This window comes from Antennarius striatus, chromosome 19, assembly GCF_040054535.1.
Source record: "Antennarius striatus isolate MH-2024 chromosome 19, ASM4005453v1, whole genome shotgun sequence".
Classification (NCBI taxonomy): Eukaryota; Metazoa; Chordata; class Actinopteri; order Lophiiformes; family Antennariidae; genus Antennarius; species Antennarius striatus.
In genome coordinates this window covers 2,337,902-2,363,260 of record NC_090794.1, presented here as the reverse complement: position 1 = coordinate 2,363,260, position 25,359 = coordinate 2,337,902, and the positions used below count along the sequence as shown (strand labels likewise).

The 25,359-nt window shown below is 45.2% G+C and overlaps 3 protein-coding genes and 1 long non-coding RNA gene across 5 annotated transcripts; 2 read left to right on the top strand and 2 right to left on the bottom strand.

The window, feature by feature from the left end:
* Positions 1-808: 808 nt before the first annotated feature.
* On the bottom strand, positions 809-6,177 carry hsp90ab1 (heat shock protein 90, alpha (cytosolic), class B member 1). The gene is made up of 12 exons (XM_068343408.1): positions 6,021-6,177; positions 4,981-5,124; positions 4,600-4,806; positions 4,339-4,498; positions 4,061-4,194; positions 3,678-3,983; positions 3,431-3,596; positions 3,161-3,351; positions 2,610-2,757; positions 2,259-2,527; positions 1,464-1,797; positions 809-1,371 (listed from the first exon to the last, which is right to left on the bottom strand). Exons 2-12 carry the CDS (start codon positions 5,122-5,124, stop codon positions 1,253-1,255), a joined length of 2,178 nt encoding a protein of 725 aa, XP_068199509.1. The 5' UTR covers positions 6,021-6,177; the 3' UTR covers positions 809-1,252.
* Positions 6,178-7,658: 1,481 nt separating this feature from the next.
* rbm25b (RNA binding motif protein 25b) lies at positions 7,659-16,423 on the top strand. Its single transcript, XM_068342244.1, has 17 exons — positions 7,659-7,799; positions 8,313-8,413; positions 8,639-8,853; positions 9,192-9,249; positions 9,432-9,592; positions 9,718-9,903; positions 9,991-10,074; positions 12,747-13,012; positions 13,145-13,265; positions 13,377-13,466; positions 13,584-13,657; positions 13,897-14,047; positions 14,243-14,702; positions 14,916-15,211; positions 15,311-15,409; positions 15,492-15,539; positions 15,621-16,423. The coding sequence occupies exons 2-17, from the start codon at positions 8,335-8,337 to the stop codon at positions 15,711-15,713; spliced, it is 2,481 nt and encodes an 826-aa protein (XP_068198345.1). The 5' UTR covers positions 7,659-7,799; positions 8,313-8,334; the 3' UTR covers positions 15,714-16,423.
* Positions 16,424-16,925: 502 nt separating this feature from the next.
* LOC137613137 (uncharacterized) lies at positions 16,926-17,969 on the top strand. Its single transcript, XR_011038917.1, has 3 exons — positions 16,926-17,117; positions 17,317-17,462; positions 17,555-17,969. It is a non-coding gene; the product is annotated as an uncharacterized lncRNA (long non-coding RNA).
* Positions 17,970-20,659: 2,690 nt separating this feature from the next.
* Positions 20,660-25,256, bottom strand: LOC137613135 (serine/threonine-protein kinase Nek2-like). 2 transcript variants are annotated; one of them, XM_068342053.1, is made up of 9 exons: positions 23,209-25,256; positions 22,671-22,888; positions 22,347-22,587; positions 22,173-22,255; positions 21,953-22,079; positions 21,632-21,863; positions 21,488-21,542; positions 21,341-21,411; positions 20,660-21,099 (listed from the first exon to the last, which is right to left on the bottom strand). In XM_068342053.1, exons 1-9 carry the CDS (start codon positions 23,302-23,304, stop codon positions 20,897-20,899), a joined length of 1,326 nt encoding a protein of 441 aa, XP_068198154.1. In that variant the 5' UTR covers positions 23,305-25,256; the 3' UTR covers positions 20,660-20,896. The 2 variants fall into 2 exon arrangements, with proteins under 2 accessions (XP_068198154.1, XP_068198156.1); XM_068342055.1 differs by lacking the exon at positions 22,173-22,255 and having other exon boundaries at positions 21,953-22,147.
* Positions 25,257-25,359: the final 103 nt, after the last annotated feature.

Below are 25,359 nucleotides of genomic sequence, written 5' to 3'. Positions count from 1 at the left end.
TCAGTAATAATAATCACACCCTCATGAAGTGATTGACTTTGAAACCCCACAGGGTAAATTTTAACCTTTTTAGTTTTATCTTTATTATTCAATTATATGACCTGAATTAACTTTAGTTTTAGATGTCAAAAATGTGTAATCACATGACCTGAATGAGTCGTAAAAAGCATGACACACTTCCCATTATCACTCTTACCGGTGGTGTGTGTGTGTGTTCAGGAGAGAGACACAAACCCACACTTGACTGGTTTTACCAGTGAAGCAGAAATCTGCCCCCCTCCCTTAAACATAGGACTTCAGAGAAGGCATTTGTTACTTTCCCCACATTCAGCTGATGGTGTGTGTGTGTGTGTGTGTGTAGTTTTGTGTCATTCTGGGTGGTGTGTGATCACTTTCAAGTGTGTGATGATCCTTCTTCCTGGACGCGTTACCGTTTTATCGTTCAGCGTTTCCCGTTTTGTGGAAGTTAAAATTAACCGATGACACAGTGATTGACGTTTTAGGTTTAACTGCATGTCAAGTTGGGGGCATGATGGGCATTAGCCTCAGAAACAATGCTGATTTTGTTGAGCTTTCATAGGGAAAGTCACCCATCTGCAGTTTTTATGTTATACTTAATGACTGTCCATAAATCCATCCAGTCTCTCCACATACTGTATAAAGAACCAGTCTGAGCAGTCTTAAAAACAAATATTTACACTGTGGCTCCACCTAGTGGTCAATTCTGGTAATTCACAATTCGGCTTCTGATCCCAGGATCATAAAGTAATTTACTCTTCGGGGTTTAAATATTAAAAAAAACAACAACTTTAAGGTATTACAGCTTTATTTATTCATTTTTTTTGCAAAACAAGACTTGGAATACAGACAAGCCTGAACTCAGGCAAAAAGGAACCCTACAGTCGTTTCTCCCCATGCAAGCGTGCTGTGTTGCACATGAGAACGTCCCATACCCTCCAGAACCGATCCCATAATGGAATGTACCATTCTCGCCTTTGCCGCTTCTATAAATCTTAAAACTCAGTGCAACAGGGTACTCGTTTAAAACATATGTGCTGTCACCATGAATGCAAAAACCAAAAAAAACTTGCTTTTCTTAAGGTCTTGCAGAGGAATGCTCTACACACAAGAGCAACACTGGTCCACCACACAACATGAATGACTATTTGTTTGCAGTAACTGCAGCTTAAGAATGAACTGAAATGAGATTTTATGTTGTTAGAAATCTGAGGAAAGGGGGTCGGGGGTTCTTTTAATCGACTTCCTCCATGCGTGATGCGTCATCCTCGCCTTCTCCTTCTAGAGGGGGCATCTCGTCTGGGGCCGCTGCGGCAGCGGGTTCCTCTGTGGTGGCGTCGTCATCATCGATACCTGGATATGCAAAGATCGTCAGACGTGCCTTCAAGTAATATTTCCAGAATTTAAAAAATCAACCCGTGTTGGATCCACTCCGACTTCCTTACCCAGTCCGAGTTTGATCATTCTGTAGATCCGGTTGGAGTGAGTCTGAGGGTCGTCCAGGGAGAAGCCCGAGGACAGCAGGGCGGTTTCGAACAGCAGGATGACGAGGTCCTTCACCGCTTTGTCGTTCTTGTCGACATCTGCCTTCTTCCTGAGCGTCTCCACGATGGGATGGTCGGGGTTGACCTCCAGCTGCTTCTTAGCCATCATGTAGCCCATGGTGGAGTTGTCCCTGAGAGCCTGGGCCTTCATGATCCGCTCCATGTTGGCCGTCCAGCCGTACGTGCTCGTCACGATGCAGCAGGGCGAAGACACCAGCCTGTTAGACACCGTTACCTGGTCGAGACAAACGGGACGTCCACACTTCAAAAAACATGCAAGTGTCCAAACAGCAGACTAACTTAGAGTTAAAGCGTGCAGAACAGTCATGTTAGACATAAAGGCTCAACACGGCAGCATATCCCAAATCCACACCTTTCATAAATCCACACAATGGCTCAAAACTTTGCTTCATTCACATATTGTTAATTCAACAAACAGTCATCTGTTAGATCACACTTTTGCATTTCCAAAAGGTTCGGCGCCTCTTTCCATCTCCACAGTGGTTACAGAACTAATCGGTCAAAGCAATCATTTAAAACTTATTCACGGCACCAAACGACCTCAACGCCTCCAAAACTCACCACTCATAACCTAAAGCACCATTTGGGACACCTGTCGAACAAAACACCGTCAACTCGAGTTTATGCATCATAAGTTTTCAATCAGTCGAAGCTCTGCTCGTTGGGATCACCCACCTTCTCCACTTTCTTGTCCAGAATCTCCTTCATGAGCTTGCAGAGGCTCTCGAACTTGGCCTTGTCCTCCTCCATCTTTTTCTTCTCCTCCTCGTCCTCTGGCAGCTCCAGACCCTCTTTGGTGACGGACACCAGGCTCTTGCCGTCGAACTCCTTCAGCTGCTGGACGCAGTACTCGTCGATGGGCTCCGTCATGTACAGAACCTCGAAGCCGCGCTTGCGGACGCGCTCCACGAAGGCGGAGTTGGCCACCTGATCCTTGCTCTCGCCTAAAAGCGGGAAATCGTTGTTCAGCTTTAACCATATCGGGATAAGTTTACCCAGAAGTCGTTCCCGAGAACACTACTCTACCAGTGATGTAGTAGATGGACTTCTGGTTCTCCTTCATGCGGGTCAGGTATTCTGTGAGGGAGGTCATCTCGTCTCCGGACTGGGAGCTGTGGTAGCGCAGCAGCTCAGACAGCTTCTTGCGGTTTTGGGAGTCCTCGTGGATGCCCAGCTGGAAAGAGATATTTGTAATTATAAATTCAGTAACCAACACCATTAATAAATATTTTGGCTATATTTTGGACACAAATCCAAATTCTAGGTTAAACCTTCCTGTTAATCATTTAACACCGTCTCTTTGGGATGGATAAGTCTACAATGGTGTGGTACATTAGACTAAGTCTAGACTAGTTAAGCTCAACTGTTGGTTTTTAAACAGAAAACCACAACTAGTCTGACCAATAAAACCTATAACTACACTGCAACTGAAAGCTACTAAACAGAATAAACTGTAACCTTATTAATCCGTGGAGAAGCACTGAAGACATGAGCGCGTTGTGGAAGAGGAACTTTGATTACACACTGAGGGAAACGCTTGAAATGGAATCAATGCAACGGTTTCATATTTCAGGTACCTTGATGTTTTTGGAGAAACCTTCATAGAACTTCTTGTAGTTGTCCTTGTCCTCGGCCAGCTCGGCGAACAGCTCCAGACACTTCTTGACGATGTTCTTGCGGATGACCTTCAGGATCTTGCTCTGCTGCAGCATCTCTCTGGAGATGTTGAGGGGCAGGTCCTCAGAGTCCACCACGCCACGGACGAAGTCTGGAGGTCGATGTGAAACGTGAATTTGTGGGACTTAAACAGAATATTTCAAAGAGCTTTGTGTCCGAAATTGACTCACTCAGGTACTCTGGGATGAGCTCCTCGCAGTTGTCCATAATGAAGACCCTCCTGACGTACAGCTTGATGTTGTTCTTCTTCTTCTTGTTCTCAAAAAGGTCGAAGGGCGCGCGCCGAGGAATGAAGAGCAGGGCACGGAACTCCAGCTGACCCTCCACTGAGAAATGCTAAAAAATAAACAGAATTCACTTTAACATGAAGTCGGCAATGAGGCACAAGAAGAACCGCCTTTGCATTTCAGGGTTTACCTTGACAGCAAGGTGATCCTCCCAGTCGTTGGTCAGACTCTTGTAGAACTCGCCGTACTCCTCGTTTGTGATGTCGTCTGGGTTCCTGGTCCAGATGGGCTTGGTCTTGTTCAGCTCCTCCTGGTCGATGTACTTCTCCTTGATCTTCTTTTTCTTCTTCTTGTCCTTGTCTTTGGAGTCCTCCTCGTCATCTGAACCCACATCCTCGATCTTCAGCTTGTCCTCGCCCTCTTCCTTCTCCTCTTTCTCGGGCTTCTCCTCCTCTGCCTCATCGTCGCTGATCTCCTTGTCGCGCTCCTTCTCCACCTATAGCAACAGGATGAGTTAACGTCACCTGACAAGACTCTGAATACAAACCTATTATCATCTAATCCTGTACTTACGAACAAAGTGATGGGGTAGCCAATGAACTGAGAGTGCTTCTTGACAATTTCCTTGACCCTTTTCTCCTCGATGTACTCAGTCTGGTCCTCCTTCAGGTGCAGGATGATCTTTGTTCCGCGGCCAATAGGCTCACCTGTTAACAAAATACAACAGTTTCTTTAAGCAAACAATAGTAAACAGAATGATGCTATAATCCACACATTCTCCAAATCCAAGTTTGTTGCATTGTGTCAAAAGTTACCGCATTAAATGAGTAAAAAAATGCAGGTACACGTACCGCTGTCGACCTTGACTGTGAAGGAACCTCCAGCAGAGGACTCCCAGGCATACTGCTCATCATCATTATGTTTGGTGATGACAACCACCTTCTCGGCAACAAGGTAGGCAGAGTAGAAACCCACACCAAACTGTCCAATCATGGAAATGTCAGCTCCAGCCTAGAGGGAACACAAGTATCTGTGTGAACAGCTCATCCACGACCCTTGGTCTTCATATTCCACCTGCTGCAAGCAGATGCGCCAGGGTTCCACGCTCTTACCTGCAGGGCCTCCATGAACGCCTTGGTTCCAGACTTGGCGATGGTACCCAAGTTGTTGATCAAGTCGGCTTTGGTCATGCCGATTCCAGTGTCGATGAGGGTCAAGGTGCGTTCATCTTTGTTGGGGATGATTTCAATTTTCAGGTCCTTGCCAGAATCCAGCTTGGTGGGTTCAGTCAAGCTTTCATAACGGATTTTGTCCAAAGCCTGAAACAGATTAAAAAATTAAAACATGCATAAAACAATAGTTAACACATCACTATGGATACCAAATTTAACATTCCAGAACTGCTAATAGCAGTGTATTTACATGCCCAGTTGTCAACATGAAATACAACATCGTGCAGCCCGAATATTAACAGAAAGCTCCCCCAGACTCACATCAGAGGCGTTGGAGATCAACTCTCTCAGGAAGATTTCTTTGTTGGAATAGAAAGTGTTGATGATCAGGGACATCAGCTGAGCGATCTCAGCCTGGAAGGCAAAGGTCTCAACCTCCTCCTCTTGGTGCATTTCTTCAGGCATCTAAAGGCGAGGAGGAAAAAAAAAAAATCACCGTTACCCGGGTAACACGGCGGATCACATGACAACAGAAGCAAAGGAAAGGGTTAAAACCGCAATTTTGATAGCGAGGCTCGTTTCACACCAAAACGCGTCCGTCTGTCGGTGGTCACATTGGACCAAGGGGTTTTTATTTAAATCGCGTTAAATCTGACGGCTGCCATCGTGTTATCAAAATCGGCGGAAGTAGTTAACCAACATGGCGCCGGGCTGACAGACAATGGACTCCACAAACACGTGCTAATGAACGGCTACAGGACGGACGCGGCTAACGGTGAAAATCGCGGCTCAACGTTAGCAGTGGATTTCTAATTTAAAGAGCATCATCGAATTGTAATCTCAAAAACCTAATTGATTTGCGGCGGTAACAATGCAACGAAGAAGCAAAAGTTTTCACCAAAAAAAAAAAAAAAACCACACGAAAAGGATGTCAAATCTTAATGTCGTAGTGTGCGAGTTTGACGTTGAAATGGGGGGGGGGATCGGGTTGTGTCAACATGGGTCGAAAGCGTCAAATCTCGCCGTTATGTAAACCCGAGTCAGCCTCACCACACCTGCTTTGGCGCAACAAGACCGGCCTTAACGGTGCGGAACATTGACGCACCGTTAAGGCCGGTCTCCGAGTCTCCGACCACCGGAGGAACGCCGGTATAAATTCACGATGTATCACATTAAGCCTCTAACAGTAGCAACGCTGCTATGCTAGCTAAGTAGCCACAAAGCAACAATAACGCTACGGCTACCGTCGTCACTTGTGATGTCGTCGTGAATTCATACATCGTTTTGTCATTTAAGGCGAGTGGAAATAATCTAAAAATAGAAGCACGTATCCACAAAAAAAAAATACTTTGCGTACGTACCTTGTTTATTTCGTTGACTTAATCTTGAATAAAATGCAACCAAAATTAGGTCCCTTCTGCTCTCTGACGCAGGGAAATAGAAAGGGACTTCCTTTTAAAAGACCGGAATACTTATACACGTTGGTCTGTGTGCGAGCGTATCCCTCCGCGGTGCACCATCCAGGACTACAGTAGACAAACATGTTTCAACGACATGGCAGTTATTGTAGGGAGCATGTCAAGTACAGCGTTTAAATTAATTTAAAAAAAATTAGAAATGTAAAGAATAGTTGTTGCTTAAAATAGAGTTTTTGGAATGAATTTGAAAAACTTAATTAAATAGGCAATTTATTTAATCATGATAAACTATACATTCCGGGATGTAAATCTGTTGGAGATGCAGCGTAAAATGATTTTAATGTGTCGTTTTTAAGACGAACTCAATGCAATGCATCGAAAAGCACGTTATGAATGGCGACCTTGTACCTTGGAAAATACTAGAAAAAAAAAAAAAGTTGAACTCAGTGTATTATTGATGCCACCTTGTGGAAGATCATTCCAGAAAGGATGTATAGTCAGACTAACCCTTTTAGGTGGATTCCAGCTTTTGTAGCTATATTATATATTTTACTGCATTGAAAATAGCAGCCTCGATCCAATAAATGTCAATAAAGTTGACAAGAACGTCGTGTATTAAAAGAAAATGTTGTGGTACTTTTTAATAGGACGGAGGAATATATAAAACCAGGACGTCGTGCTTCGTTTCTTCTAGCACTTTCCATGAAAAACCCGCCTAAAATGACGTCACGACTTGTCAGACGCAGCCCTCGCTCCCCAGCTGTCACACGGAGTGTCGCTGATGTCTCCAACGGAACATCATGGACCATTTGCATTTCTTCAGTACCATAATGATCCGATTTAAACGTGTGACATAGTCTTACAGTCAAATAGATATTTCTCATACAATTAATGGAATTGTTAGCGCCCCGATATTTTCTAGAGATTATTAAACCAGAAGATAAGAGTCGATTTACTTCTAAAAGGACGATACACTGAGCTATTTGATCTGGTACATAATTTAATTAGATGCTAATTACTAAGTACTGGTGCAATTGAGTCGTTAATTTGGACAAAATGTACAACTATTTATTCTCTTATTTTTCTATAATATCCTTTCCTCTTTTTCTTAATTCTAAAGTCTCTATTCTTTTTCTGACGTTGCAATAAGGTCTGAAATAACGCAAGCTGTAACAAAAAGCAATTCCCTGTCGGGGATCAATAAAGGATTCTAATTCTGATATTTAAAGTAAAGTAAAAATTGAAATTACCGCGCTGCTGAGGAACTCATAATTGTACATTACTAATTAATTACAGGTATTACTGTTAATTAACAAAACAAAATTAAACAAATTAACAAACAACTAACTAACTTACAAAATAACTAACTAAATAAGACGATAAAATGCTATTATAATTAACAGTAGTTAATTATAATAGTACTCGTCGCATCAGTAACTCGTCGTTACTGATGCGACGAGTATCAGCAACGACAGCATTAACTTGAAACAGTCCAGTAATTGTTTTCCTACTGTCTCGCACTGCTCCGCCCGGCGGCCTCGTCTCGGCAACCACAACAAGCGCTTCTGTAGTCCGACACGTGACGCGCTTGCGTCAGTGGTCGTTGAAGGCCTTCGCATAGCCAACGTGCTAAAGCGACAGTCCGTACGCTATAAAGAATTACATAATTAATAACCTTTTGACTGCAATTTTTTTGTCTTTTTGTACGCCGCCTATCTTGGGGTATGTATATATGGGCATTAACACGTTGGTTCTGGTATCATTTAACTCAGTGAAGTTAGTTTTGCTTGTTTATTGTAACGTTGGCACAAGCTATGGCTAATGCTATTTTAGCTTTAATGTAGGTTTGCCGGGTACAGCAACGAGTTTAATGCTAGCTTTAGCAGTTAGCCACTTGTTAGTCGTTTATTTTAATTGGGGGGTGGTGGTGGAATTAAGCCACATCACGTCAAACAAGTTAATAATGTTTTAACTAAGTGGCGTAAACGCTACCAAGTTAGCTCACCACCGTTGTAAGTTCGGACACGCTTAGCTAACGTGAAGTTACGACAGAATCCTTTTATCTATGTTAGCGGAACTCTTTTTAAATGGAGCGGTTCTGACTGCACCAGAGGCTTAAACCTTATTTTTGTGTTGTAGAAAACACACTGTTTGGAGAACTTTTCTCCAAACTTGAGCCGATGACATGTGTGTCAAACTACACCACTTCTGAGTGTCATTACTGTTCGTCTCCAGGTCGGTCCTATTCCCACCCAGAATGTCTTTCCCACCTCATCTAAATCGGCCGCTGTTGCCCCCTCCCGGGATGCCCCCTCAGTTTGCCGGCTTTCCCACAGGTAAACAAACACTTGATGACACCCATTTCACTTCATTTACCTACTTAAGTGATCATGTGAGTACAGTTTCATGCATTGTACACTTCCTGTTAGTGACAAGGGTGTTTTGTTACTCATACCCCGAGATTTGATGGGAGTGAAATCACCTGAAAATTTGGAGAAAAGCTAGAAATTTCACATAAAAATTGGTTTTGTTTCAAGTTGATTTTGCTTTGGTCGACCCAGGAGCTCCAATGATCCCTGTTCATGTGGGTATCATGACCTCCACCCCGACAGTAATGGTACCCCCCGTACCGGTGGTCAGCAAACCTGCGGTTCCCAAAAAGGACATTGCTGCCCTGCGAGCCAAAGACAATGAGGAGAGCGGGCCCACCACCACCGTGTTTGTGGGAAACATATCAGAAAAAGCCTCTGACATGCTGATTAGACAGCTGCTGGCGGTAAGTGATGGAATATTGCATGAACTCTTCAAGTCACTCGGTTATGTAATAAGAATATCATCTTTTCAGGAGTTCTCGGACGTTACAGATTGTATCCTGCTTTTTAAGACAGTCAAATCTTAGCGTCTGTAAACTAGAGTTGTCATTTAAATCTGAACAACTAATCGAATTCAGTAATGGTTGTAGGGTCTTCAAACATTAATACCACATTTATAAACCATTGCAAATTTTGTTGCCAAGTTCTTTAGAAAGTTGTTGATACTGAATCCTGTGCTGCAGCATTAAGAAGCTAAATATAATTCAGTCTTAAATTCTTAACCTTTGTGTTCATGTTGTAGAAATGTGGGATTGTTCTGAGCTGGAAGAGAGTCCAAGGAGCCTCTGGCAAGCTTCAAGGTAATGCATAATACACACATCAGGCAGCATAAGGTCAGGAAACGCTCTCATCCAATGCTGACTTGGGTAATGGACTCTAATCTCACAAGATGAGTTCACTTAAACACATGATTCAGTAACTTTGTATGTTTGCTCTATAAACGTACCTTAAATATCTGTTTCCATGCTGATATTTGTTTCAGCGTTTGGCTTTTGCGAGTACAAGGAGCCAGAGTCCACGTTGCGTTCGTTGCGCCTGCTTCACGATCTACAAATTGGAGACAAAAATCTGTTGGTGAAGGTGGATGCCAAGACTAAAGCTCTGCTGGATGAGTGGAAGGCCAAGAAGAAGACCGCCAACGGGGTAGAGCATCACTTACTGATCGACTCCAGCTTTTAAATCAAACAATTACAGTTCATTTATTCATGAAGCTAAACTAGACAATATAACTGTTATATGAACTGCTATATTTCTGCCTGTGCCGACAGAATAAGAAAGCTGAAGATGGAAGAGAGGAGGAGGAAGAGGTTCTCGACGAGGAGACGAAGAAGAAGGATCAGATCATCAAAGGTGCTATTGACGGACTGATGCGGGAATACGCCGCCGAGCTCAACGCGCCATCCCAGGATGAGGACGCCCAGCGGCGAAAGAGAAAAAAGGAGAAAAAAGAAGAGGTGTGCTGACTCTCCCATTTCTTTTGTCGTTGTTGTTATTGCGTCTTTAAATGTCCACTGCTAACATTTTGTCTTCACCTTCTTTAGGATGACATTAATACCATCGATATGGAGGAAGACAAGAGAGACCTGATTTCCAGAGAGATTAGTAAATTTCGTGACACTCACAAGGTAAAGTGTTTCATTTGATTTGTAGTTGACATTACAGGTTTTGGACAGCAGCCGCTCACATAGTTTATCCACACACATATTTCTTGATCTCAGTAACTTGCATCCTCTGCCGCGAGTCGGCAGTCCTTAAAATTTTGCCAAACCAAACTTCTTATTTGCCCTATTTTACATGAAATGCTTTTAATATATTAAATATGATAAGGTTTATAATTCTAAACGTTATCATATTCAATGTTCCAACACCACAAGTAGCCTGAGCGCTAGTATTTCTCAGCATTTCTGTGACAACTAGTGCACCTCTATAGGTGTGACCGTTTGTAGCGCCATTCTTAATTCATCACACACAAATGCATGGAGACAATGTAAAGTTACCTAAAAGCTAATCTATTCATTAAACCCCACCATTATGATAGTGATCATATGGTGACTAAAGCGAGATGAATCTCAGAGCTTTGGAAAAAGTAACCAGGATAGGATGTAAGTATCAGCCTTCATTTACTTTATACATATATTGGGCGTCCCCCCCTTGAGGACTTGCATAGGGGCAACTGTACTGCACCCATGTGTTTGTCACCCATGCTCATTATTCAGCCAAGAATTTGCTAATATTTAATCACCCCCCCCCCAACTTTTTAAATTTTTTTAATGTGTTTTCCACATGAAGCTTGAAGTCAGTGAACCTGTGCTCGTCCTCTTTCCTTTCTGATCTGTCTTAATGGTGTTCACATTGAAGCACGAGGACTCTTGTCAGTAACCACTGCAGTGACTTTGGCTGTAGCTTTTAATATGCAAGTAGGGGTGAGGGGGGGGGGCGCCTTCTCCACAGCAGCATGCTGATCTGAAGACTGGCAAGGTACGTGCTCCCTGTCTGTGGTCGTGTGACTTCTTCTCTCTTCTTCCTCCTGCTCTCCGTCAGTGTCTTCTCTCTTTCATGTCTTCCTTTTCTTCAGGTCAAGTCAGTGTGTTCGTACGTCTTAATAGGAACAGCCGTCGCTATTTTATCTGAAAACTGACCAGAATATACCCAAAGTCCTGCAACCAGGAAACCATAAAGCAAACGGAAATATTGAGGGATCAGATTTTTAGAAAGTGCATATATTCTCAAAAGAGAGTGTGTTCTGTTTTTATTTTCTTTTTTTAAAAATCTTTTTCAATTTTTAAGTGCATAAAATTAAACTTTTTAAACAAAATGTGCTTTCAAATCAAAACACGTTAAAAAAGAAATTTTACGAAGTAATCATTGAAATTATTTTACCGGTACTCCTTTTCATACCCAGGTTTCAACCCGCAATGAAAAATAACTAAATTGCCTGTGTTATCTGAAGTATCATTAATATCAGTTTGTGCTGAGAGTCGTGTAGGTGGTTGAGTATTTCAGTAAAAGCCCTGGTTGATGCTCCACAGGTAAGTGAAAAGACACGAAATACGGCAATAAATGAAACATCTCACATATTTGATTCAAAACAACCCCGATCCCATAGAATTAGAGGCCGAGTGAACCAGGAGAGGTTACCCCCATTCAATGGTAACAGAGCAACAACACCCAGTATTTTAAATGATTACATTCAGTTTCTATTTGTTTTACACGCCGTCTGAGCTCCTTTAACGTCTCGGTTGCTGGTAATGAAGGTTAAGTCGAGCCGTCTGAGTGTCTCCATCCTGTTTCTTGCGTCATTATCTTTCTTGTTTTGCGTTTCACCGAAGGCTTGGGTTTTTCAGTCCGTTTCCAGACTGTGAGTCCGCCTATGACTCCTCCGGTCTGTGCTCACACTCGTGGGTTCATCTTCTGCACACAAGTGTCTGAACAGGACGTGGAAACACGACTCACGCAGCTTCAGCTTGTCTTCTTTGTATTCGGCGTCTGCTTTAACGCCACGCATTGACAGTTAAACAACAGACCCCAAGCCTTGTGTGTGACGCTGACAAGGCTGATTTGTGATGTGTGTGTGTGTGTTTGTGTGTGTGTGTGTCTGATAAACACTGAGTCACGAAGAGCGACTGAAGACTCCTGCAAGGGGTAAGACCGTTTCTACAATTTCATTCATGTGAACAGAAACTGTTTCTGATGTACACTGTGTGCATTTCTTGACGTAGCTCTAATGTCATGTTTGAAGCAAACGCTGTTGTTTTTTTTTGATGATGTTGATGATGATGATGACTAAGCAAGACAGACTCCCATAATGTTTTTCCCTTGTATATACCGTGTGACCTGCTTTCCTCCCAGGCCTAACTTAAAAGGCTTGTAGGGGCAGCGAAGGGCTGAGTCCGTAGTTCGACACCTGTAAGTCACAAACAACTAGTTCACCAAGACTGACGCCTGTTTTCTCTTAAGGACAGAAATGCTTTGTGTTTCTCCTTTATGAACACCTCGAGCTGAACGTGTTCCACCGGTCTTTTTGACCATTAAAGTGGTTTCCAGTTACATTCTTGCTAAAGTCTAGGTATTACTAGCGTATTTCTGGATGACTGAGGAAGCCGTCTCTCCGTGCGGGAGAATCTTTTCACGCTTCCAGGTTTCCCAGATAGGATTCCAGCCTCTCTTTTACAAATGATTAAAACTTTCTTTACATTCTGGAAACCACTTGATCTGCACAGTAGAGCATTGACTGCAGTGATCGGCTGGATCCCGCGTGGCGCCGTGTGGCTGAACCCGTCTGTGTCTTGCTCTGCAGAAACTGGAGGAAGAGAAGGACAAGAGGGAGAAGGAGCGACTGGAGTTTGAGAAAGAGCGCAGAGAGCGGGAAAAGGAGCGGGAGCGGGAGAGAGAGCGGCGGGACCGAGAGAGGGAGAAGGAGCGAGAGAGAGAACGGGAGAGGGAAAGAGAGCGGGAGAGAGAGAGAGACAAAGACCGCGACCGGCGGACCCGAGACAGGGAGCGCGAACGGGACTGGGAGAGGGACCGGAGCCGGGATCGGAGCGCCGAACGCAGCCGATCCAGGTGAGGAGAGCTCAGGTGTAAAATGGGAAAGTAATGAAATCTAGAAAATCAGCCGGTGGGCGATTAATAGAGACAAAAAGAACATTTGTGTTTGGTTCCAGTTTAATTTTAAATATAAAATATTTTTCACAGCAGGGAGGTGAGTCGAGACCGAGAAAGAGAAAAAAAACGGGAGCAAGAGGATGAAGAGGAGGCGTACGAACGCAGGAAGTTGGAGAGGAAACTCCGCGACAAGGAGGCGGCCTATCAGGAGGTACGGAAGCCTGGGAGGGACCCCCACCCACCCCCCAATCGATGCATGATGCAGTCACCAATAGCAGTAGTTCAACATGACTTGATTAACCTGGTGCCGTTGTGTCGACAGCGTCTTAAAAACTGGGAGCTCCGGGAGAGGAAGAAGGGACGGGATTACGCCAAAGATTCGGAAAGAGAAGATGAGCGCCGCCGTGAAATGGTGAGTTCACGTCAGATGAGCACCGACGTGTTTTTTATTTGTTTGTTTGAGGATAAACTTCATGTCCACAAACTGTTTTATTATCCTGCTGATGTTTCACTGTGGTTTTGTTTCCAGATGAAAGAGGGCAAACGGCTCAAAGAGTTTCTTGAAGATTACGACGACGACAGAGACGACCCCAAATATTACAGGTGAGCGACGACAGACAGACGTAATAAAACAAACACACACACGACTGCTTCCATCCCAGATCTTCCTGTCGCTTGCACTGCCTGTGCAGACGTGTGACGTTTATGACCTCACACGCGTGACGCTGCGCTGCGACCGATCGAAAAAAACGCCGTGACCCAGATCTGACTCGCAGCTGCTGCGACGCCGCCGCTGCTCCAGCTTTTGTTCTGAACGCTGTCATTTCTGGTCTGACCTCTAGGGGCAGTGCGCTGCAGAAGCGCCTCAGAGACCGAGAGAAGGAGATGGAGGCAGACGAGCGTGACAGGAAGAGAGAGAAGGAGGAGCTGGAGGAGATCAGACAGAGGCTGCTAGACGAGGGACATCCAAACCCAGACGCAGAGCTACGCAGGGTACGCGTCTCCTCTCTGACGCTCGTGTGTGTGCCGTGTGTGTCTGCATTCAGGGGGAATGGCTGTGTGTTGTCTTTGTGAAGGTCACTTTATCATCCAAGCATCTTTTTGGTCTTTGCATATTTGTGGCGTCCAGCTTTCAACATCTGTTGACCTTTTTTTTTCTTCTCTCTCCCTCGCCTCTTATTTGTCCAGATGGAAGAGGAAGAGGAGGAGCGTCTGAGACGACAGCCTATCATCCAAGAGACGGAGCCCGAGGAGGAGCGCCAGGAACGCCACAGGAGCTCACGCGACCACAGAGACCACCGGGACCATCGGGACCACCGGGATCACCGGGAACGCCGGCACGAGCAGGAGAGAGTAGAGGTTCGCCCGCGGCCGCCGTTGCCGCTGGCGCCCGACAACGAGGTGGAGGAGGGCGAAGAAGAGGAGTACGACAACGACGAAGAGAACCCCGACGTGAAGCCGTGCTTGAAGCCGACGATGCGTCCCATCACGGCGGCGCCATCGGTGTCGTCGGCCAGCGGCAACGTGTCGCCGAACACCCCCGGGGATGAGTCGCCCTGTGGCATCATCATCCCCCACGAAAACTCACCGCCCGACGCCCTCCCTCAGGATGAGAACCGACCAAAGATCGGCCTCAGCCTCAAACTGGGTGAGTTTCCCTTGATGACATCATCATCGCTAATAATTAGCATCCCTACGCTAAACTGCTACGTCAGGAAGAAATGGACGAACTTGGTTTCTTAGGTTTCGTGAGTTGTTTTGAATTTGGTTAGAAAATCGCCAAACAAAACCTCCATTAATATTTTTTTTTAATCTTGATTGATCCGTATCGGTTGATCCCCCCTCCCCCATGACCCCACAGCCGCCACGGGGAGCCCCAGCCAGCCCAACGCCGGCAAGAGGAAGAAGCTGCCGGTGGACAGCGTCTTCGACAAGTTCGACGACGAAGAGGCCGACGAGCAGCCCCGCAAAAGGAAGCTGGTGCCGCTGGATTACGACGACGACAAGAGCTTGGGGGTGGATGGCGCCGGACTGTCCAGCATTAAGGGGGGCAACACCGAGGAGAAACGAAAACACATCAAGAGTTTGATAGAGAAGATTCCCACAGCGAAGCCCGAGCTGTTCTCCTACCCGTTGGACTGGTCCATGGTCGACACGGTGAGACGCACGTCCCTCCCCTTTGAAAATCTACCAGACGATGATGTCGTTTATGTTGCTGCTGCTAAAACAAACTGCACGTTTCTGCGTTGTTTCCAGACGTTAATGGAACGCCGCGTTCGGCCCTGGATCAATAAGAAGATCATCGAGTACATCGGAGAAGAGGAGGCCACCTTAGTGGACTTCGTCTGCTCCAAGGTGAGGGTCATGTGACGTCCGTCTGTGACATCATTCGGTTTTAAACGGCAGGAAGTGACTGCGATGCGTTTGTGCGTCTCAGGTGATGGCTCACAGCATGCCGCAGAGCATCCTGGATGACGTCGCCATGGTGAGTAACGGAAGGAGAAGTCCGTCGCTCGCCTCCCGACGAGCTCCACGTAACTGACGCCTCCTTCTGCCCCTGCTTCAGGTCCTCGACGAAGAAGCCGAAGTCTTCATCGTGAAGATGTGGCGGTTACTCATTTACGAAACCGAAGCCAAGAAGATCGGACTGGTCAAATAGAACTTCTGAATCCAGATGAACTCACCCTCACCCTCCCCCTTACATGATGTAATAGTGTAGAAACATGTCACCCCTAACAAATCGACTTGTCCACACCAACACAGTCGGAAACTGCAACGTTTGCCTCCCCCTCTGTCTGCAGGTGCTGGCTGTGTTGGTGTGCTTTCATGTGTATAGTGTCATCATTTTTAATAATGATGACACGCATCCAGGACCACTGATGTTACCAGACGAGGCCTCCTAGTCCTTCATTTTTCCATTTCTTTCCAACATTTGTTGGGATGATCGTCTTCAGGATCTCAGCAGGCGGATTGATATCCAATATTTAGTTTTTAAGTCTCTAAAAGGTGTCGTTCGTAGCTGGCGGTTAAAAAGCAGGCTAAGCGGACACACCTTTGAGTATGCATACTTTTTATTTATTCAGGATTCTTCAATTTTGTGTCACGCTACCACATTTCCACGGTATTCCTCACATTCCTGTTGAAGCGTCGGCTCGTCTTCGTCGTCGGATCGTCTCTAAAAGCACCCGCAGTATGCGACATTTGAAGTGTCTGGACCAGATGATTCTGCTGCTTGTAAGCACACGTCATAACCACTGAAGGAAAATGAGCCGAGAATGGCGACGATGCACCCCATTTGTTTTTTGTATCGGTGAACATTTGAATAAAAGTTGATTTTTTTTTTTGTAAAAAATAAAAAAGTTTGTCAGATGGAAATTTCTTTTTTCTGTGAAGATCCCACAGAGGGTTGTTTAGTTATTTCATAGTGTTATTTATTTCATCAATAGTTCTATATTTCATTACTTTTTTCTGTTAAGATCCTGGAAAAAGTTACTAATATTTGGTAATGCGTGGCTTATATGGAAGACCATGTGTATCTGTACACATTTCCTGGATAACTTACGCTAAAAGCATACAACTTGACAGGTATGCAAAATTATTCTTGAAGACATTTAAATGCCTGTTTGAATAATATATATATGTATATGTATATATATATATATATATATATATACATATTTTAATAATATATGTGTTTTATGATCGTAATATGTGGGCAAACCATCCAGGAAAAACACTTCTCTTCCTCTAGCACAACGGCTCGAGTCTATAGTCAACGCATAATGATGACGTCATTCCAGAAACGAACGTTCCCGAGTTTAGCCGAGCCGAGAGGTGACTCGGTGTTTCACCAAGTTCGGCTCCGCTGAAACAAGCGGTGATGACGGTAGTTCCGCTCCGTGACGCCACCACAAAATGAAGCAGGTGGATTTGTGGCTCCAGCGCAGGTTGGAGTTCAGTGATTCGGAGAAAATGAAGCGGAAGCGTCTTGATGGCCGGACAACAGGAAATACCTGGAAAAAGACAGTTTTCAACGACAAAGTGGCTAACAGGCAGCTAACAGGTAACAGCAAACAGCTAGTAAACAGCTAACGGGTAGCTAACAGCAAACAGCTAGTAAACAGCTAACGGGTAGCTAAAAGCAAACAGCTAGTAAACAGCTAACGGGTAGCTAACAGCTAACAGGTCGCTAGCAGTTATTTGGACTGGAACGTGTCCTCCATCAGAATATGGACTCAGAACCGTCTCTATGTTGTCCCCAGTTCCGGATGTGGACACTCCTGACCCCCCTGAACCAGGATCCATCAAACATCCTCCGGTTCATCGATCAGGTTGAACACAGGTGATTCCTGTCAGGCGCTGGACAAAACCGCTGTGCTTGAACCGGATCCGACCCCTGGCTCGGCAGGTGGGTGTTGATCTGGAATCAATTATCTATTGATTAGCTTCTCATCAGTAGTGAAACCCCAGTCTTTTCTGGTCCTTTCTCTGTCCCTGCAGCTGCTGGTGGCGTTGGGCGCCATCAGGAGCGTTGGTGTCGTCCATGCGGACATCAGACCCGAGAACATCATGCTGGTCAGCAGTGAGGAGCAGAACAAGGACCCCCCCACCCCTGAGCCTCCACCAGCACTTGAACCCCCCTTCGTCACAGAAGCTCTTCCCACCACCAGGAGCTCAGGAAACAGACTGAACTATTGGTTTTTTAAATGCATGTTCGACTTACAGATACAGATTTTAACTTTTTATTCTTCTGTTGTACATTATAAATAATATTAGAAAAAAACGTAACCAGAAAGTACTGACTATTTACCACATTACAGATTCTTCTTTCCTAATATGTTCTAGAAACCTGAAGAATCATCATCTTACCTTCATTAGTGGCGGCTATAATGACAGACGTTTCTTCCAACATTGTTAACTTTATGTTGCAGGATAAGAGTATCCTGTTTAATAAAGTAATTTAAGTTACTAGTTAACTTTAAGACGTAAACGGCAGTAAAATATCAGCTGTTTCTGGTTTGAGGCTTCATAAGCCCAGCTTTCTTAAGCTCCAGAGGGCCAGGAGGGGACACGGCCCCCTCCGGCCTCATTTCTGTGAGACACAGCTTTGATCCAGAACCTGCAGCGAGTACGGGTTGGGCTCATTGTGGGAACTTACCCACCATGCTACGGGTTCCTTCACACTGAGACCTTTTCTCCGGGCGTATTTGTCTTCGTCATTCAGGAAACAGCCTGAAAAATGATGGGAGGAGTGGGATTTGAACCTATAATGTCTGCACACCTGCTCAGCACCTTAACAGGCTGAGCTACCTGACTGCACACAAAGGAAGTGGTTGGATGTTATATTTATTATTCACAACACTGGAGAAAATCTAAAGGCAGAAGCTGGGATTTGAACCCATAACCTCAGATCAGAGTTCCTCCTCTCATCGCTCTGAGCTAAACCTTCAGCTGCTTTGGTTTGGTTTGGAACTTGTATTTATGGGGTTCCCAGCTCTGAGGAGGAACCAGAACATCATGACACCAAGACTCTTCTTCATTCTCACAGTGGAGGACGAAATGGAACTCGTCCCAAAGTTAATACAGGTAGAGGAAACATGACCAAAATGTTTGTGTAACCAGGCTTAGAACCAATTCTCCACAACAATGACAACCCCTGGGTGTGTCCTGTCACCCACCTTCATACCTATGATCAATTTACTTCGACTATAGTGCATGTTTTTAGAGGTGAGAACTCACCAGACACGTAGAGAACATGCAAACTCCTCACAGAGGAGAGCCTCAGTGGGATTTGAACCCGAGACCTTCTGGCTGTGAGGCAACAGCGTTACCGCCGCGCCACCGTGCTGCCCTGGTGAGAGGATGACGACAACTTCAAGAACAATTCACGCTTCAAACTCCAAAACCAAAACCCTCTTTTCACTACCTGCACTATTTGACTGTAATAACTTCTGCTTTATTTGAAAATGCTTGAACCTTCTTCTTGTTTTTGACCAGTACATTTAACCCTCAACTTTAACACTTTCATACAATAATCTAACAGATTTTGACACTCTATGAATCTCCTCACTTAAAACTCCCTACACGTCTTTATTTGTACGGTAATGATCATTTGTGGTCGTACTGTTCTCGTGAAATTGAATCAAATTTTTGGGATAAACTCCAGTTCCCCGCGATTAAGCGTTAGGAAAATTAATGAATGAACGTTTCCTATTTGATGCTTTTATTTTGAGCAACAACCGGACATGAACGCATGTTGGTGACACTGCCCTCCTGTGGTCAATGGCTGTATTACACATTCTAGTTTTACTCAGTCTTCGTGTCCGAATCCAGACGAACAATCATCTACTTTACCTTTAGGAAACCAACAAGAAGAGAGAGGGGGCTACTGTTAGTTAGCATTTAAAGCAGTTTTACGATTGCATACATTTCAAATAGTTAAACATGTTAAATTCTATTGCTGATAAAATATTCAGAAGGCCCTTGATGATGAATGCGTCTGATGCCCTCTTGTGGCCAAAGTGAGGAACTACAAATACTTCATTTTCATTTGACGCAAATGCAACAAGACGTCAGTGCGTCTGGATGAAATGTTCTAAATAGAACTTCAGAAAATTATTTTAATGTTACTTTACATATGATAACAACTCAAATATCACTATGTATTTTTTTTTACTTGATAGCAGGCAACCTTTTATTAAGATGAACGAAACGAATTAAAAATTTTCATTCAAAGTCGGAGTGAATGGGACGCTTTTGGTTTAATGTCCTCGGGTAAATGCACTCAAACCACTTCCTGCCCAGTAAATACATTTGACGCCCTCCTGTGGCCGTACAGAATAACTACAACACCAAAAATAAATCAGTAGCTCTACGCAATTAAACTAAAACAAGTATTGATATGCTTTAATTAAGTACATCATCACCAAAAGCCTTAAGACAAACATAATAAAAACGTTGAATTTCCTAGCTTCATATTTTTTTCAATGTGTTCTGTGGACACATTAAAAAAAATAACCAGTTATTTCGGAGGACGTATCAATAATGTTATTCTACGTTCTTGAAGGATCTGTAATAGTGATGCCCTCTTGTGGAAGTAGTGGGTAACTACAAAAACATTTAAATAAAGTTAGACGTTGTTAGATTGGTAACAGCTTCCGGTTGTGACTATCAAAATAATTTTAATCGACGAAACTAACGGGGTGTTAGTTACCTGGATTTCTGCTAACGCCCCCTTGCTGAGGTCTGCTCAGGTGATTGGTGGTTACCTGGACTCCTGACCACGCCTCCTCTTATGCGCCTGTGAGCTGATTGGAGCGTCAGTTTTCCAACGCAGGCATCCGTGGCTTCAAGCCTCTGGAACTGGTCTGTTTCGGGGGCCCATGTGTGGCCCCTCGCCTCTCGGTCCGTCGTCATAGTAACAAGGTGGAGAATGTTTGAAGACATTTGTAAATCCTTTCGATGTGTTTTACTAATTGCAGAAGCACCCCGGCACCAGCTCTGTCGCCATGCCAACCAGGAAGTCAGCGTCTTGCGGTGGCAGAGATCACCAACACCTGCTTGGAACCAGCCAATCAGACGGTGAAACTTGAAACATGTGTACATTCTTTTAATGTTCTGAGTTCAGAGCGTCTCTTTCACACACATTCTAGATCTGCCCTCTAGTATACATACACACACAGCGAAGAAAACAGACTTACGGTTCATATATTCAGCAAAAAATATACATCCAGTTTAAAAACTATCATATCAAACTAAAATCTGACATTACAGATTAAATAATTAGTACTCAGTATCACAGCAACTGCCATCTTTCACAGTAATAAACCAGCGGACGTCGGCTCAGCGGATGTGGAGGATCTGTCTGCTCTTTGACTGGCAGGTCTTCTCCACCTCCTTCAGGGTTCGAGCGAGCTGATTGGCCGCCTGCAGCCTCCGGAGGAGTAGCTCCTGGTCAGCCAATCCCTGGTGGACGTCGTGGATCTGCTCTTCACTCTCGCCTGCAAAGTGGACCTTCTTCTTGCCGGGGGAGATGTTCTCCACATCTACAACCAAACGAGTGGGAAGTCAGTGATGAGTGACGAGGCAGCGCTTCAGGGTCACAGGACAAGTGACCCAACAGGACAAGTTTACATGTTCAGGCTTAATTTAAGTCTTTATTTGTGTAAAAAACAGTTTTTGACAGGATTTTAAAAATAATAAATATCCACATTCACAACAGACATAGAACCGTTGATTAAATCTTGTTCCATCTCAGGAAGTCCAGTCTTGTCTGGATTCCCATACCTATGCCACACAACGGCGCCGGGCCCCTCTGCCGCTGTAGACGCCTGCAGTCGTGGATCCGGCCCTCGGCTCTGAAACAGCACCACGAGATAAACGGTCAGCTCCGTCACAGAATGAGAACGGATGGTTTCCTTCAGCGGGTTTCACCTCAGGAGCCTCTCCTTCACCAGTCGCTCTCGAACGCAAAGCTCCCGCTCCCTTTCTGCAACGGAGAGGCAAGAGCGTTCATGTGACGCCGACGCTACGTGAGATGCTTGCTGTTAGATGTGTGGATGGAGTAGTGATGCTTACGCTCCAGCCTCTCCTCGCGTTCCTTCAGAGCTTTTTCTCTGGTCCTCAGCGCCTGTTCCCGGAGTCGGAGCTCCTCTGCTGAACCTGGCGTCGGGTCGGCTGCTTTGTGAGGGGGGTTGGAATCTGCAGACCTCCTCTGAAGTCGTGCCTGGGCGCTCCGCTGCTCCTCTGCAACGGTGTCGGCCAACAGGCTGGTCTGGAGAATCGACTCCACAGAGGGCCTCAGGTAGTCCTGGGAACAGACAAACACAGATTTAACACACTGAAAACTGACTGAATTCATCATCCAAACATCCCAGGATTAATAAACCGATTCCCAACCTTCAGGTTGAGCATTTTGCTCAGCAGCGAGTTCAGTTCCTCGGAGTATCGGTACGGGATTCTTCTGTACTTCCCCTCTCTGATCTTCTCTGCCAGCTCCTTTTGGTTGTAAGCAGTAAACGGAGGGCTAAACGGGAGAAATCCAGGAAAACCGTTGGCGTCACACTCAACAAACCAGCTGCAGGGAAAAATCAGCTGAAGAAGATGACAAAAAACTCACGATAAAGCACAGAGTTCATACAGCAAGCAGCCGAGAGACCAGATATCTGACTTCTCGTTGTACGACATCTGGTTAATTTGTTCCTGAAAGAACGGCGATGATCAGATTACAATCAGGACTGTTAAAATCTGAGATTAAAGCTTCAAATATATGTGTTAAAAAGAAAATCCTCACTGGAGACATGTAGTAAGGCGTCCCGACAAACGTCTTTGCGAAACTGGTGTCGTGGTTGAGGATCCTCGCCAGGCCGAAGTCTCCAAGCTTCACATTTTGCTTGATATCCAGGAAGATGTTGGCCGGCTTCAGGTCTCGATGGAGGACCGTGGCCCTGCCGTCGCTGCGCCTGTGGCACTCCTTCAGGGCTAGCGTTAGCTGGGTCATCACTCGCAGGATGAGTTTCTCCTCTAGATAACGCCTGGCACAAGGAAACACACTCTTACCTCCGCTGCCAGGAAGCAGGGAAACACACCACTTTACCGATTCAGCACACACGGTCACCTTTCCCTGAGGCACCGGGAGATGAGGCTGGACAGGTCCCCACCCTCACAGTACTCCATGACGATGTACAGCGTGGTGTTGGTGCGGTCGATGATGCGGTCGTAGTAGCGCACTATGTTGGGATGCCTGAGCTCCCTCAGCAGGTTGACCTCTGACACCAGCATCTGCTTTTCACTCTCTGCCATGGTGCCGTAATCCAGCTCCTTCCACACCAGGATCTGCACAAACAAAGTGGTTCGAAACTTTAAAGCGCTAATAAAAATTAACTCAGCAGCTTGGAGCAAATAACCTCAATATGCCTCAAATAACTTTGAGGACTCATAACTGTGCTTTTGAATGATCATAAATACTTTCTGTTAGTTAAAACACTCCTAACTTGTTGGATGAAAACACCGAGTCACTATTTAGTGATAAAAACATGAATTTGTTTGATAACTTTAGCAGATTTATCTGTTTAGCATCCAGTCGGAACGCTAACCTAACGTAACAAAAAGGACATTTACCGGCAGGTTACCCCAAACAGCTGATCGCTACTCACTTTCCCGTCAGATTTCCGTCTTATTTTCTGGCATCTCCCGTAGGAACCGGATCCGATCGTGTGCAGCACCTCGTAGTCCTCAACACGGGACGGCATTTCTCGTTTACACCGCAACCAACGCTAAATTACCCGGTTTAACGCTGGTGATAAACGTCACCGGTGGTTTTATAAAAAAAAAAAAAAACTTCGACCGAAATCTTCCGTGTAAATTCCACTTTTATTCTAATAAAGGTGATTAAATACAACAAATTCTTAAGTCTCTCCTCGCCAGTTCGTTTGTGTATCGCCAACAACAAAACAGGAAGCGTTCTCTACCGTTTTTAAATTAGTGCCGAAATACTCAACTGTGATTGGCAGACTCGGTACGCAGACTGGCTCCTGATTGGTCAGAGTTAAACCACGCCTTACGAGGTTGCTAGGAGCCCAAATACCGCGAGAGGAGAGCGGGTAAATTAAAGGGCCTGCTCTTCTCACCACAAGGTGGCGCCAACGCGCAAAGCTATGAAATATGAAGATGAGAACGGAGATTAAACGTTTTGATTTATAATAATTTATAATTATTTTATATTTAGATTAAGGCAATTGCAGTATCAAATACGTATATACGCAATAATAGGTTTAATCCTGGCTTGCTTCCATTCTCAAATTTCATCAACAGTGTCAGCAGGTGATACTGGTAGTATATTTTTAATTGCCGCGATTCAATTTATTGTTTTTATTCCTCTTAAGTATAACATTTCACTTATTTCCAAGTGACAAAAGTTAAGGATGAATGTAAATGTCATGTTTCTTTCTTTCTTTTTAAAATTAATATGTTCTGTGGACCCCAGGTTGTGCACTGCCAGGAGACGTGAGTGCCTGATCCAGTCAGTCAGTCAGTCAGTCAGTGAGTCTACCTCTGGAAAGGTCACTCCTGCAAAGAGCTGGAGGAGTTTGGAAAGCATCCACTAACAGTCAGGGTGGTGGTGGGAGGGTGGGGGGGAAAACTGACAGCTTCAACAATAGAGACAGTAGATTCCCAGAGGCTCTTCTGATGTCAGCTGCCCCAGTAAAGACCAGGAGTTGAGAGTAACCACCTTACCTCTGCTGGGGTCGCCCCTGACTCACCTCTTTGGATGCTTTTGCCCCATCTCCCCACCAAGTTATCATTAAATCCATCATGTATTTCGTTGTTGTAGTCGTTGAATGTATTTTAACCCCCCCCTCCCTCACCTATCTGCACATGTAAAGCTTAACTGAACACCTGAGATGCTTCCTCTCTGGTGGCAACAGCGTCCAACAAGCCGTCACTGTCACAGTGACGATGGAGGGGGGGGGGCAGCGACGCCGGTGGCTGCTGCAGTGACATTCTCCTCTCCTCCCCCGGGTGTTTTAGTGCCTGCTGACTCAAGGGACACCCCCACCACCACCACCACCCCCACTGTGGCATTCATGAGGAAGCAGCCATCAAAGCGTGACATGGAGGACCTGGGGGGGGGGGGGGCAGCAGCCGTGAAATAGTTCATTGCAGGTGTCTGAGGAGGAACAGCGGTGCGCTTGCAGAGGGGACAAAAGTTCCTCCGGGGAGTCGTTTGTCTTTGTGACCTTGGCAAGTTTGAGGGAAGAGGAGGAAGACGAAGACGTCCCTCCGTCAGCTCCTGATGGCCCCCGCCAGTGTGTCCGTGAAGCTTCGTGCATGTTTAATCTCATTTTCCAGTTCACCTCCCAACGTTTTCAGCCTCCACTGACGCAGGTGGCTCCTCTGCTGACCCGGAAGACGAGGCTTAAAGATTGACAGGTTGGGAATTATGGTCCGACCTGGAACGACCAGCATCTCTGGTTCCTCCAAGAGATCCTCGAGCTGAAGCCCTGAAGCAGACCCAGATGTTTCTTTCAGGTTCTAGAGGAATCTTCATCCCATTCCACGCAGATTAAGGTGTCAGTCTGGAATATTCCTGGTTTTCCTGGAACGTCTCAGCGAGAAAGTGTAAAAGAAATCTTCCCAAAAAACATTAATTTTCCATCACATCAACATTTCCTGCGATGCGTTAAAACACGAGCGTTACTACGTCAGGATCTTTACCATGTTTTATTCCAGCACAAGTCTTTCCGTGTTGTAAAATGGTCGTGTAGCTAGGAATTTAAGGAGAAGTACAAAATGGGAAAAAAAAA